Raw genomic sequence first — 14,578 nt, 5'->3', positions numbered from 1 at the left:
TAGTATAACTTTCCTATCTTTGGGCTCAATGGCTACACAGGATGAATGTTTTCAGACCGGGGACACCCTTGAGTCATTGTTACATTTTGTGACTGGAAGGTCGAATCTGGATCAGATTTCGAGGAAAGAGGATCCTATTTCCTTATCCTTAAATTACAGTATTTTCAGCAGGTTTGGGCTCGATATTGCAGACAAGGGTGCTGACACGTTTCTCAGCTGAGACAACTTAATCGGGACTTGGAATTCTTTATCCTGACCATCTATTTTTTTGTATGGAATTTGGTTCTGAGCTGGGATAGATGCCTTACTAGGTATAATGATGGAAGGGAATTTTAAGGTTTCCAGATCATGGGCTTCGTCCTGTTCTTGTTAAGAAATATTTGTATTGAGTTTGTTTGAAGTTTACATCCATTTAGGGGCTGCTAGCATTTCTTTTCTGTTTTTCCCATGCGCCAGCTTGTATTTTAGGTAACAAACTATGCCTTCCCACATTTGTTGCCCTGGTCTTCTTCATGAAGGGAGCCTTACGGGAACTTGCAGGTTCACAATAAAACTTAGTTAGAAAAAAAATGCTAAAAACCAATGACGCATTCAGGCCAATAATGAACTCGCTGTCACAGTATACTTGAAAGTTGTCTCCACGATCTCTCTGACTCTGTTTACCAGCATGCTCACCTACAGCATGACTATGTTACAAGGCCCTTCAGAACCCCCCTTCCACATCTTTTTTTAATCCAACTCTAGCCGTAAATCAATCGAGGAAGTGGTGACAGCAGGGATGGGGCATGGCTGTTCTAGTGGGTCGATGAGCGGGCCAAGAGGTATACAGCAGAGTCAGCGGGCCGAGCAGCTGAAGTTGTCAGGCCTGGCAACTGCTGTGCACTTTTCAAAAATGGCGCACTCGCGAGTCGCATCCTCCACCGCTAGCTTGCAATCGGCCCAATTGCTATGGGCTGGGGAAAACTGCAGCAGTGGTGGGGGAGGTGCGGGAGCACCTGGTCGCACAAGCAGGCTGCGTCCATGCACCACCGTGCTCTACCCTCCACCGCCTGCACCGAAAGTGCTGCGGCTCACTTCACTTCTAGCAGGCAGCGGTCTGGTGGTCAAGTACTCTGATGCTCCTGCTCCTGCTGCCAAGCCTCCGACCGCGCTGCAGTGCAGTGTTGTGAAGACTCCTCCCCTAAGCTTGATTTGCAAAGCAGCGCAAGCAGAGTAAACAGAATATTGTATGCACAACTGGTAGTTACTCTGTTCTGTTGGTTGTCTCAGACATAACTAACTTGATAAGAGTTAATCTAAAAAAAGAATCACCACTTCAAGATCGTGTGTTTTTACTTTTTAACTGTACTTAATGTTTTTGTTATTCTTTTTACATTGAGCTCCATTGGTTTCTCCACCCTCCCATGTATCATCATTTTATGTACCACATCCATGTTACTAGAATCCTCCGTATCCTTTTCAACCATTGAGCATTACCTCCTCGTAAGTCGTACTCTCCACATGATCATCATAGTGAGCTTCAGCCACACAACCAGAACCCTCCAAAGCAAAAGTTAGCCTCACATGCCTCCCATCCCTTCCCAACATGGCCGACCCATATCACCCTTGACCTCTATAAGAGGCGGGTCAGCCCAACCCCCGGCCTGTTTTTTTGGTTCTGTGCTGATTCTCCAGATGCGCTGTCAGGTGAGTGCAGGGCTTTAAGTGGGATGAAAAAACTGGGGTGGGGGGGTCTCTCAAAGGGGTGTGGCCAATGTAATTAAGGGCATGGCTTAAAACACATAAGCTAAAAATCTGTTCTTAGCATAGTGTGCCGCCCGACTTGTATTTTGCTGTTTTTGCCAATGCATCCAGATATATGATACAAGTAACATCATACCTACAACAAGTCAGGACTATTGGCTTCATCAATGGTTGTTAGTTGCGTAAGATAAATAAGCAGCAACTATGTCTTGTATATAATATTGAAAAAGCTTCCACTTAAAGCCCTGGTGACACCACAACAATGTTGCTGCTCCTGAATTTCAAAAAGAGAAGTTGAAATTTGCAGTGTGCGCTATTCAATAGGGCCCCCTCACTCGCAACAGCTCTCGGAGTCTTGTGTTTTAAAAAGCAGACACATGGGAGATGTAAGAAGCAAGGATTTCCCTTCCCCTGCAACACTCAATTGGCATGACTTCATGCCGTAACTTTCCCACTAGCGAGAAGTGAGCAGCGCAAATCGATGTGCCTGCTGTCACTGCAGTCCTTAAAACAACGGACTGCTTGTGCCAGGGCACAAAACAGAGCCCGATAGAGACCCGTTTCGAGACCCCCTTTAAAAAAATGCCAGTGCTCAGACCCGGTGAGACCCGGCCCACTTGAAGCCCTGGGTAAGTGGTTCCTGCTGTAGCTGGAACTTGGGTCCCTGGGTGGTGGCCCTGCTCTAGCAGGCCCTAGGACACTGGGACCCTCCTCCTTCCTTCCCCCGGTGTCTTTTCAGGGCCGGTTAGACTCTGCCTTAGCGAGCCGAGGATTTATAGGGGGACGGATGAGGAGGTCTGGGGCTCTGCCTAGCGGCCCCTTTCCTGAACTCTCGTCCATGTGGGCAGAGCGATTTGTGGTTTTGCTGGTGCCTGGGCCCCCCCTTGTGTTGCTCCTTCTGTTGCTGGCTTGTTCCCCGCTCCCTGGCTAACATCCCCAAGTCTCCCGTTGCTGTGCGGCTTAGAGCTTTGTGTGGGGGGCGCCCGGCGGTCCATTCTACAGCCCCCGGGCGCACCTCCGCTTCCTTGTTGTTTTGTTTTATGGGCCCCAGGGGGCCTCGCTGCGGCCTGCAGTGTGTCTGTCCCGAGGGGCTGGCGGCCGACGCAGGCTGCTGCGGGGCTCCACTTCCTATTAACAAGCCTCTGTTAGACAAGCTGATCTTGCAGAGCCTTTCAAAAGGGGCTTACCTGCTTGATGTCTGGGACGGAGTAGTTCCCGGTGCAGGCTCCTTCCTCTCTGCCTCCTCCGCCCGTGTCTGCATGGGCGGCTACCGCGGTCTTGATGTCCTCTCCTCCAGGCGGGTCGGCCTACGAGGGGTGGGGGGCGCTTTTGCCACATTTCTACTGCCAGCCTCGAAGGGGAGGGCTGGGCTCGTCCAGCTTTCTGCACGGCTCACTGTTGATCAGGTACAGCTGTTCTGGCTTTCATTGGCCGGTTTGTACAGCGTTTTCGTCTATTTCAGTTGCGAGTTTCTGTGGAATCATTTAGTCTGTGGCTCCCTGGCAACTGACATCCTTTCCTGATCTAGTGATTCGGTTGAAAGTTTTTCTCATGGAGCAGGGGGCGGATTCTCCTGTGGTGGCTGGCTCAAGCTCCCAGGTCCTGACGGAGGCCCTGACCTTACAGTCCATCCGGGCCAGGTTCCGGTGTCAGCGGTCTTTGATGAGCGCAAATAGGGACAGGGTCCTTCTTCACCCAAGCGTCCATGCCTAGAACCCCCTCCGGTGTCTGAGATCGATGGGGAGGATGAGGACCTCCGGGGTCGTTATGTCCAGGGTCAGGAGCTGCGGGATGTGCTCCAGCACATCAAGGACAACATGGCCTTTCCTGCCCCTGCGGTGGATGAACTGTCGGAGGATTTCTTCTTGCAGTACCAGCGCAAGGAGCCTGAGTCCCTTCCTCTGCATTCCTCCATCAAGAAGGTTATTGAGAATGAGAGGCTGGAGGTTGATAAGCAAGCCTTCCCTAGGTACCTGGCCAAGCGCTACGCCATCCAGAACTTCGCCAAGGAGTTGCCTCCCTCTGTGAAGGTGGACTCTCTCATGGCTTGGCCCTGCTGGCCGGCATTCAGCATCTGCTCATCAAGGGAGCCATTCGGCCTGTCCCACTGTTTCAGAGGGGTTGCGGCGTCTATTCCATCCTGTTCTTGGTGAGGAAGGTGTCTGGGGACTTTCGTCCTGTTCTGGACTTAAAGAGGGTTAATTCTTTCATCCCATATTAAGTTCAAAATGCTCTCTCTACAGAAGATTCTGCCCCTGCTGATTCAAGAGGAGGTGATCGCATCTCTGGACCTCCTGGATGCCTACCTTTATGTGCCCGTACATCCGGCCTCTCAGCGTTTCCTCCAATTCTGCGTAGGGGGCTGCCACTACCAGTACCAGGTACTTCCTTTTGCTTTGTCTTCAGCCCGAGGGTGTTCATTAAGGTTCTGGCCCTTTGGTAGGTATCCTCCACTGGGAGGGGATAAGGGTTTTTCCCTACCTGGACAACTGGCTGATTTCTGCCTCTTCTTTTTCCAAGGGGACGCTTCATGTCAGGAGGGTCTGCGAGGTGCTGTCTTCCCATGGCTTCCTGATCAACATGAATAAATCCCACCTTTCGCCCTCCCAGGACTTGGTTTTCATTGGAGGTCGGTTGAATTTGCTCCAGGGGAGGGTGTTCTTGCCTGTGGGATTTTGGAACACCTTGTGGCGGGATCTGGGTTCTCTCCTGGCTCTGGATTCCGCTCCAGTTCATCAATGGTTGAGGGTTCAGGGGTTGATGTCGGCTGCCATCAATGTTCTGCCTTGGGCTTACCTCCACTTGTATCCCTTGGTGAATCATCTCCTGTCCCTCTGGCATCCCTGCTCGGGGGACTACGATTCGGACCGACCTGGGCTGATGGTTGGTGGAGGCTCATCTCTCCAGGGATCTTCCCTTCCTAGTCTCCCCGTCCCAGGTGGTCACGACCGGCGCCAGTCATCTCGGCTGGGGGGTGACCCTGGGATCTTGGTCTGTTTGGGGGGGACAGTGGGATCCTCTTCAGGCGCAATTCTCCTCCAACTTCCGCTAATTGAAGGCGGTTCTGATGGCTTGCCGGGAGTTTGCTCCTTCTCTCCAGGGTGAGCACATGTTCGTTCGGACGGACAACTAGATGGTACAGGGATACATCAACCATCAGGGGGGTTGCCGCGTTCGCTCCCTTTGGTTGCTCACCCGGGAGCTGATGTCCTGGGCAGAGTCTACGGTCCTGTCCCTCAAGGCTGTGTATCTCCCGGGGAGGGAGAATTTGGTGGCGGATCATCTGAGCTGGGTGTTTCCTCCTCTGTCTGTCCTCTCCCTGACATTCTCGGTGTTCCGGCACCTGGTGGCTGTGTTTGGCCTTCCGCGGACAAACTTGTTTGCGGATGAGGCCAATGCTCTCCTGCCCTGCTTCTGCGCACTCCATCTGTGCCCGAGTGTCTGGAGGGTGGATGCGTTGTCATTCCCTTGGCCACATGGTCCCCTGCATGCCTTTCTCCATTTTCCCTTGCTCCCACGTGTCTTGTGCAAGATCCGCCTGGAGAAGGCGTTCGTTCTGTTGGTGGTTCCCGGTTGGGTTCGCAGCTCCTGGTTTCCTCTCCTGTGCGAGTTGGCGGTTCGGGAGTGCTGGCCGATTCCAGATCTGCCATATCCCTTGCGGGTCCCTCCTCTCCCGGTGGGAAGGCTGCGCCGGCTCCATCTACAGGTCTGGCTTTTGAGAGGGTGACCTTGTTGGCCATGGGGTGTTCCATGGGGGTGGTTGACTTACTGCAAGGGTCTCGCAGGGCCTCCACTTTACTGTCTTATTCACGCCATTGGTCATTTTCTCGTTGGTGCGGGCTGCAGGGGTCTGACCCTGTCTCGGTGGACCCCTTGAGAGTACGTGGTTTCCTTGCGGAGGGTTTTTCCCTGGGTTTGGCTCCCTCCACTCTGCGGGCTCAGTGGGCTGCCCTACGGGCTTTCCGCAGTCCGTGCCTGGACGTACCCGATCCTTGGGTGGCTCGCTTACTACGGAGCTGTTTTTTGCATCATCCTCGGGCTATTTGCCTGGCTCCTCCCTGGAATCTTCCAATGGGTCTTGCAGGCCCTCCAGGATGCTCCTTTGGAGCCTTTGGGCTGGGTGGATTTGACATTTCTCACCTTCAAGGTGGTGTTCTTGGTGGCGATTGTCTCGGCTGGTCAGATGGGCGAGCTGGGGTCCTTCCTTTTGGTCTCCCCCTTCTTGCAGGTTCTCCTGGTCCGTCTGGTCTTGCGTCCTGATCCTCATTTCCTTCCCAAGGTCATTTCGGACTGGAACCGTTCCCATGAGGTGGTCTTGCCTTCCTTTCCTCCAGATTCTGAGGCCTCTCTGACCTTGTTGGATGTTCGGCGGGCGGTCAAGGTTTATCTGGACCGCACATCAGCTTTTTGTTGTTGTGACCTTTGGTCTGGTTCGGTCTGGTCACAAACCCTCTGTCTCCACCTTGAGTCGTTGGCTTAAACAGGCTATCTTGCTGGCCTACGGGTCCCAGGGGTCTAGGCTCCTAGCCGGGGTCCAGGGTCATTCCACCCGGGGCCTCTCGGTGTCCTGGGCCTCTTTTAAGGGGGTTTCTATGGAGGATATCTGCAGGGCTGCGACTTGGGCTTCTCCGCACATGTTCATGGAGCACTGCCTGGTAGTTTTGGGTGGTTCTCCTCCTGAGGCTTTTGCAGAGGCAGTTCTGGGGACTGGATCCTCGGTCCCGTTATCGGGCCCTCTGGTTTTGTCCTGGGTGTTTATTCTGTATGTTTTATGCATTGGATTAAATCCTGTATTTTGATATCATATTATCCTTGTCGGTGGTTTCTTGTTCACAATGAAGCCTCTTTGCTTGAGTATGTGCTCACTTAGTTGCTCATGTGGCGAGGAAGACTTACGAGGAGGTAATGCCCCAGTCACTTACCGGCAATCTTCATTACTCCGAGTATTATCTTCCTCGCCACATGAGTCCCCATCCCTCCCTCCCTGTGGTGCTATCGGCTTCATGTTTGGGCTTTGTAGTTCATCAGGCTGGGGTTTGGGCCGACCCGCCTCTTATAGAGGTCTTATAGAGGTCAAGGGTGATATGGGTCGGCCATGTTGAGAAGGCATGGGAGGCATGGGAGGCTAACTTTTGCTTTGGAGGGTTCTGGTGTGGAGCTGAAGCTCACTTCGCTGATCATGTGGCGAGGAAGACAATACTCGGAGTAATGAAGATTACCGGTAAGTACCCGGGGCATGACCTATGATTTCATGCAAGCTTTGTTCTCCTGTGACCCAGACACTCCCATGCACCTTGTGAAAGACAGTCTTCCTTAGTCTTCCTGAGCACTGCCATTTGGTAGATTTGGGAAGGGACTACAGACTTCTGCAGAAAGGTGGAAAAATCTGCAGGTGAGGCCTGCCATTTTGTCTGTTCCCTGATTACTCCTGCTGAGCTGGTGACTTTTAGATGCAGAAACCTCACACCTCTTTGAGCCTCTCGTATGGGTGCTCCAGAATAGATATAGCTCCACTGTTGCCTGCTGTGATGAGAATCCCTTCTCTCACTTAAGAACTTCCATAAACTGATTCTACAATTTGTGACAGTGGATCCAGATCCCCTGTCTAGAAGTTGTGTATAAAAGAGGACCCAAACCACCACACTTTGTTCGGGTTTCAAGTCCTTTATGACCAAGGAAGGGAGTATTCTGCAGAGTACTGAAAGGGCTACTGTACAAGCAGAGCTGGTATCTGGCTAACAGCCAGACTCCCTGAGGTGAGGAGAAATCACCTGAAGTCTGACCTTTCCACTGGGGAAGCTGTTGACATACCCTAAAGTGCCCAGAAGCCTGACTGCCTCCTGAGGGAGGGAAGGAGTTTGCCGGGCCCTGTAGAAGGAGAGTCTGCTCAGGAGAAGTGAAGTGCAGCATGTCCCCAGGGGCGTAACAAAGGCCCCCGCAGCCCCCGTAGTGCAGGGGCGGCCCAAGCTCCAGGGGGGCCTCTCAGCAAAGTATGCTGGCCTGAGAGCTCCTGAGTGAGCTGGAAGAGGGGCCCTCCGTGTACTTTGCAGGGGGGCCCGAGTTTCGTTATGCCACTGCATGTCCCCAGTTACTATGGGACATTTTGGAAGAAGTAGACTGCTTGAGAGCAATCTAGGAAGGATGCCGATGCCTGTGCCTGTGGGCCCCCCTAAGTCCATCACCTCAGTTCCAGACAGGAACTGCAATAGTGTGCTCCTCCTTGGCCATACGAGGGCTGCATCTGCCAGACTGACATGGGCCTCGGTGTGGGCCGCGACTTCTTGATTGTTGTAGGCCTGGTAAGGGTCTGTAACAGCTTGATTGCCAGAGGCTCTTGTGGAGATTGCAACTGTCTCATTACTGTAAGCCCAGACAAGGGCTGCAGCTACCTTTATCGTTGAAGGATGTTGAAACTGAGCTTGCACCTCCACCTGCTTCAGGCCCAACGCCGCAACATCTAGAGCCAGGGCTTGGCGTGCTCGTTGCCTAATGAAGCCATATCCTATTCCAAGGCACACCGAGAGACCTGAAGGCTCCTTCTGTCACCTGGCTGGTGCGTGGGGGACAGCCTGGACACATCGCAGCAACAGAAAGCCTTGAACAGCCTTCTATATCAAATATGGATAAAATCACTTAAAAGAATTAGCACATTTGAACCGTGGGCATGCAGTAAATACACCTGCACTTGATTCCCGCTACTCCTGAGTTACCATATGAGAAGGGACCCAGGACCAGTGTGATCTCCCAGGAGGGAGCAGAGAACCTGAGTGGTGCATGTGGCACCTACAGGGGAACTGCACCTGGGATCACTAACTTGTGTGCCTATTGAAATGTGTAGTATTTAGTGCAACAGTGTATTTGAAGTACTTTCTTTACTGCAAAGACAAGAACTGGATTGGACATTCATATTATTGTGTTTGCTGGTTGATTGTTGAGTGTGAGCCCCGCCACACTACTTCCCTCAGAAGCCTGTGATGGCTCGCCTTTGCTACCCCGGAAGCCAAGTGTGAAAAGGGTTGTATTCGGCTCAGTTTGAAGGCCCATTGTAGGATGGACTCTGGGACATCAGTGGCAAACGATCTCAATCCACACGGTTGGGGCCCAGTAGCCCATGCCTTTTCTCTGGCACCCTGAATGGGGTCTCACAGTAGGTACCGGCCATTTGAGTGAGCTGCGCTGTGATACCCAGTGCCTAGGGCTGAAGAGATGAAAGGCAATACCTGTCACGAAGAGTGCCCAGTACCCCTTGGCCTGGCCTTGAAAACTGCGCTGACTATTGGGATAAGTAAAGAACATAATTTAAGGGTCATAAGTTAAGGGTATGATGAAGCACATAATAAGACACACAGGGGCATAACAGAACATAAAGGACATAGCATAACAGACATGACCATAACTTAAAACTGGGGACATAGCATATTATAACAGTCTTAATATAAGCGCGATACCATAAAAAGTTGTCTGTTGCGTATACTCACATTCCGGAGTGGTGTCTGTGAGCTGGAAATAAAGGACATGTCAGGCTGGAAAACATCTTACAAGTGAAGAAAGAGAGTCAAATGGATGATGGTAAGAGATGAAGGCAGTGAAGTATGGGTGGACGAGATGTGGAACACAGAGTGCAGACACCCACACATTGCACTGTCAATGTTCCTCTATCCTGACCTGCAGCAGCCATGATATTCTAGACATGAGAGCTGCATACACGCACACAGACATACACCGAACTGCCTACACACAAGTCTGACCTGCAGCACTTATCCCATGCTATTCTGGAACTGAGACCCACCCCAACAGAGTCTGCTAATGAACAGTGCCCCTGATCTAACACACACACACACACACACGCATGCCCGCACACAATCACACACACTGACCTACAGCACCATCCGCCTTTCCATCACTGAACCACTACATGGAGTTAATTGAACGAAAAGATCCACTTACAGATCTAAATCCTGGAAATGTGCTTTTTAGTCTGTGGTAAAAAAAGGAGAAACATGCATTAGTAACCATAATAAGTCAAAGTTAGTATTTTTCCTGCTTTTCTCTACTTTACTTAAGTTGCCTGTCCTCCTGTGAAGAGACACGGCAACTGTTCTTCTAGAGTAAGCCCTAAGAAAGGGTAAACCATCACTGGGCATTTGAGTCTCTTTGGGTGGAATATAGATCTAGACATTTGTATTGCTAAAAAGTCTATTTAAGGGAGAAGGAAATCCTTACAGGACTCTGTGCTTCTGAAACATTGGTGCAGATTGCGGTAAAAGGGTATTTTGTGCCTTTGTAATAGGCTCTTGGGCAATTGTTGAAAGAGGAACCTGGCCTGGATTTCTGGTCATTCCCAGAAATGGACTCTAGATGCAGTCCACAGAGGAGAAAGCTGCACTGACTGTATCAACTGGATTTCTTTGTCCGCCATTATGGGCGCCTGCCCTTGCACAATACTTACTTTGTAGGTTTTGTCGCTGGGGGAGGTGGCATTCGGATGTTGGGTACTGGCAGCCTAGGTGCAGGTGCTGGCAATGTCATCGGAGGTCGCGGCTTTAGCCCTGCGGCTACTGACGGCCTCAGAGCGACGGGTGGTCGGTTTGGCACACAGGGAGGCGGCACGCCCTTCATGTTCAGGGTGGACCTGCTTGGAGCTGGAAGAATCAGGGAGGTAAAAACTATTAAAGCCAATTGTGTCTTCAGATTCGTGCACATTAAAAGTTGTGACTCATAAAGTGATCTCTAAGACAATGACTCATAAGTCTCAAGATACCCAATGCCAGCTGTGACTTGCTGAACTGATCCAGATGTTTCAGACATTCCCTTATCAGCTACTGCAAGGGATTATCACCACAAGTGTAAATAAACTTCCTCGGGGGCATCCTTTAAAAAAGTAACAGTTTTAAAAAAAATACATATGTTAAAAAGTACAGGAGACCTCACAACAAATCCAATACGTTTTTTTTTTTTTAACTTTATTTTTATTAGTTGTAATACAGAATAGCAGTTGGATATGCAGTGTTTCCACAATATAAAACAATACAATATTGGATGTTAGAGACAATCCCTCAAAAACATTTTCTCGCAACTTTACATCTCTAATATCTACACCCCGCGCGCCCACCCCGGAGTCTCTCCCCATCAGTCCGAGTCTGAGGTTTCGCCGTCTTGATTCCAATACGTTTTTTAGCTGTTTTCAATTTCCTCATTTTGTTGCATTCTTCTCAAATAACATATGCTGATATTTCATGTTCTTCATATACATCAAATCCTTTGAGCCACATATAGGTTTATAGCCTACAAGTGTGTCGTAGGAACAACCAGCTTTTGTAAGCCTAGTACAATACTGACAGCAGCAAAGCACATGGCCATACATCAATCACTTAGTTTTATCTTGCATGAGAACCACCCCCTATCATTGTCCATAATTTCTGGCTTGGAGAGGCTGCAGATGTTCTGTCTGAAACTGCAGTGATTGTTGATTCAATAAGAGCACATTGTAGGGCCAAGGTCAGCGTGCCCACAAATGATGCCACCAGTGTTGCTATCAGTGTGTGAGCAATCGTACATTTCAAAGTAAAACAAGCATTGACAAAGACAATGGGCCTGCCTTTAAAGTTGTAACGCATGTATAAACAGACATGCAAAGACAGGATTGCGGAAAGGGCTATGGTAAGTAAGGTACAGAGCGATTTCTTCTGTGTGAATGCATAGAGTAATGCAGAAAAAATAGCTATCACCTAGTAATTACACTATTTCCTAGCAGTCACCCGGCAAACATTTAAAAGAAAAATTGCAAAAACAAAACAAATATTATTTTTCAGTGCCCTGTTAGTACAGTCAATGCATGTGAAAATTACGAACTCATATGCAAATATCTAGCCATCTACTAGCCAAATTAACCTTGGTTGACTAGGAACAACTTACAGATTTGAGACAATTTAATGTAGAAAAAACAGTGACTATATTTACCAGCATTGTAGGGGAGCCGCTGGGTGTCCAAAATGTAAAGTTGAGGCCCGGGAGCAAAGAGAAGGCGACCGTACGACAGCCAATGGTTGATCAAAGTATACAGATGAAGGGCTGCAGGTTTGTTTTCTATAGCGACCTGGGGCAGTATTATAAATATGGCTCACTTCCCTGTTTGTGCCATGATGCACCTTTTAAAAGGTGCGCCAGGTGCAAACATAGAAAGTAAGCCGTATTAAGCAGAATGTGCTGGCCCAAGAGAAGCCACGATAATGTGCTGCCCTGGGGGCAGTGCATTCAAATGAAACACGGAGCAGAGAGGCTGCTTCAAAGCAGCTTCATGTTTCACAGTGAAGGCGGCAAGTCGACTGCACTTTCAAGAGGGTAGAGAGAGCGCTTTGCAGGGGGGTGCAGTGAGTGACTGCACTCGCCTGAAAGGGGATGTCTGGGGAGTCCACAGGACCCCTTTCCCCCCACCAGAGGGCTGCCTTTAGGACGTACCCCGAAAGAGCCATCTTTTTATGGTGCACTTTTAGTGAACCTCCTAAGGGTATGTTTGCCTTTGCACCCACGTCGGTAATACGGCATGGGCGCAGAGGTAAAGCGATGACCTCATTTGCATCGAGCCATGCCTCAATGCAAAGGAGGGAATGCCCTCTGATGATAGCACTGGCGGTACGTGTGTGCCAGCACTATCAGTATTACAGAAGTGGACGCGCAAATGTCTGCAGACTCTTCTTTAATACCACTGTGCCCCGGAAGCGCACAAAGCAGGCGCACATGCCTGTTGTGCCCACAGAGCACAATCTATGATCCAGCCCCTGGACATCATTATCCCAAGATAGCTACCCCAAAGTCTCAGAATTCTGAAGCTTTATTTGGTGTTTCTGTGAGTGACATGGCTCTCATCTGGGGATAGACCACCCAGATCTGAAAAGGAAAGGCCAATAAGTCGGCCATATCATGCTCTTAGATTCACACTCTGGCCTGGACAGATCCACCCAAAAATGCCCTTCATTTCAGGTGTTGCAGTAAAAAAAGGAATGCGTTATACTTAGAATGCGTTTGAGATATAAATGATGTGATGTACTTCAGCAGGGATCACGATTTATCAGCCCACTTGTAATGAGGGTCTTAACGTACATTATGTCTAGCAGAGTCTACAAACAGGAAGGTAAATGGCATTTCTTACTGACACTGGCCCCCCACGTGACCCTCCAATAAGCAGTCCGTTTTATAGCACTTAATGTTTTTTTTTTACTATTAGTCCCATTTTGAATTCTGAACATTATACTTCCACAATCTTGGTACAAAGTTGCCACTTGGATATTGTACTCTGAAGGGTATAGAAATCATTACTACCGGCTTGAGTCTTTTCCTCATTGGAGATAAAAGGAGTATAGCAAATGTGTAATGCTGCAGATGGGATCCAAATCGTTTTTTCATTGCCAGCATTAAGCACCCACCTCCAATGTCTTCGAGAGCATTTGGAGTCGTTCATATCTAACACACCAAGCACTTCCAGGTTTCAGGTACCAGGTATTCTGAAAGGTAGCAGCTACTTACCCGTCTGCTAGTTAGCGGAAATTATTCACTATTTGGCCGGCGGCCTTGAAAATAGCAGAGAATCTTCCCTATTTACCCAACCGCTGGCTAAGTAATAGAGATTCTGCACTGCTTTTGGCAACAGCTGCGCAAATAACAGAAAAACATCATCATTTACGTAGGTGCTGGCAAAGTAGTAGAGATTCTGCACTGATGGCCTGGCAGCCATGCAAATAGCAGAAAAACGTCATTATTTACCTAGCAACTAGATAAACAGTAGAGATTCTGCACTGTTTGACTGGCAGCCGTGCAAATAGCAGAAAAACTACAGTATTTACCTGGCTGCTCATTAAATAGTAAAGATTCTGCACTGTTCATCCGGCAGCTGTGCAAATATTAGGAAAACGTATACATTTACCCAGCTGCTGGTTGAATTATTAGTCCAATTTGTAACGCGCATGGCTGCCCCAGCAACGGGGCGTCCCTGCGCGACCCTGACCAAGACCAACAACCAGGAGACAGACGCAAGATGACAGCTAAACAGTAGTGATTCTGCATTGTTTGGCTGGTAGTTTTAGGATAACTTTCTCCTCCCAAATCTGCCTTCCCTTTTGCGAATTAGTTACTACCCCAACTTAGAGGTCATTACCTCAACAATGGTTTGCGACAGCAATTACAGTCACAAACTATTAATTAAGCCCTTTCAAAATTTGAAATGATAAACCCTTCCGACACCCTTTCATGAACCCTTCGTTTTGCAATTCAGAAACAATCGCAAAAGTCCTTTTACTAGACTGAAGACATTTCCAACTGATAAAAAGGGTTTTGTACATAATGATAAGTACTTTTGTTGTCACAAAACTTGGGATTTCACGACATGAGGCCCTTAGTACTAAAACTGGCTTAAATACAGGCACTAACTTATATGTCTAAAAGTCCCAAATGTTTGACAGACATGGCACAGAATGCCGCTCCATTACACCGTGGGCCAAGACGTAGTGACTTGGGATGCCCTTTATGGAAATGTCTCGTGCTCCACAAATGCTCCTACTCCTTTACATTTACCTGTGGATGTGACTAATGATAACGATTATTTGAACTTTTGCAAGACCAGTTAAAGCTGTTTACTCTTCTGAAGATTTGTACTTGCTCTTACTCACAAAGCCATAGGAATGTACAAGGGCCAGTTATACTATTACCAAAAGACTGCATGTTATAAGAACACCTCTTTTGTCTGCAGCAAATCAGTACTTGCTGGAATTATTCATTCTGGTTCAGATCAATTAAACAAATCAGATTAAACACTGGAAAACAATTAATTGTAAAAATAAGG

At 49.0% G+C, this 14,578-nt stretch overlaps 1 protein-coding gene across 2 annotated transcripts in view; it reads right to left on the bottom strand.

The window, feature by feature from the left end:
- The window catches only part of SH2D6 (SH2 domain containing 6), a 265,219-nt gene that overhangs the window by 49,409 nt on the left and 201,232 nt on the right, over nucleotides 1-14,578 (bottom strand). For both annotated transcript variants that reach the window (XM_085633547.1, XM_085633548.1), the window contains 3 exons: nucleotides 10,193-10,385; nucleotides 9,691-9,721; nucleotides 9,222-9,243 (listed from right to left, as the gene is read on the bottom strand). In XM_085633547.1, coding sequence (XP_085489673.1) covers nucleotides 9,222-9,243; nucleotides 9,691-9,721; nucleotides 10,193-10,385 — 246 coding nt within the window. The remainder of the gene's footprint in view (nucleotides 1-9,221; nucleotides 9,244-9,690; nucleotides 9,722-10,192; nucleotides 10,386-14,578) is intronic.

Source organism: Triturus cristatus, chromosome 11 (assembly GCF_964204655.1).
Source record: "Triturus cristatus chromosome 11, aTriCri1.1, whole genome shotgun sequence".
Classification (NCBI taxonomy): Eukaryota; Metazoa; Chordata; class Amphibia; order Caudata; family Salamandridae; genus Triturus; species Triturus cristatus.
The sequence above is the reverse complement of the archived record's forward strand: the minus strand, read 5'-3'. Positions and strand labels throughout refer to the sequence as shown.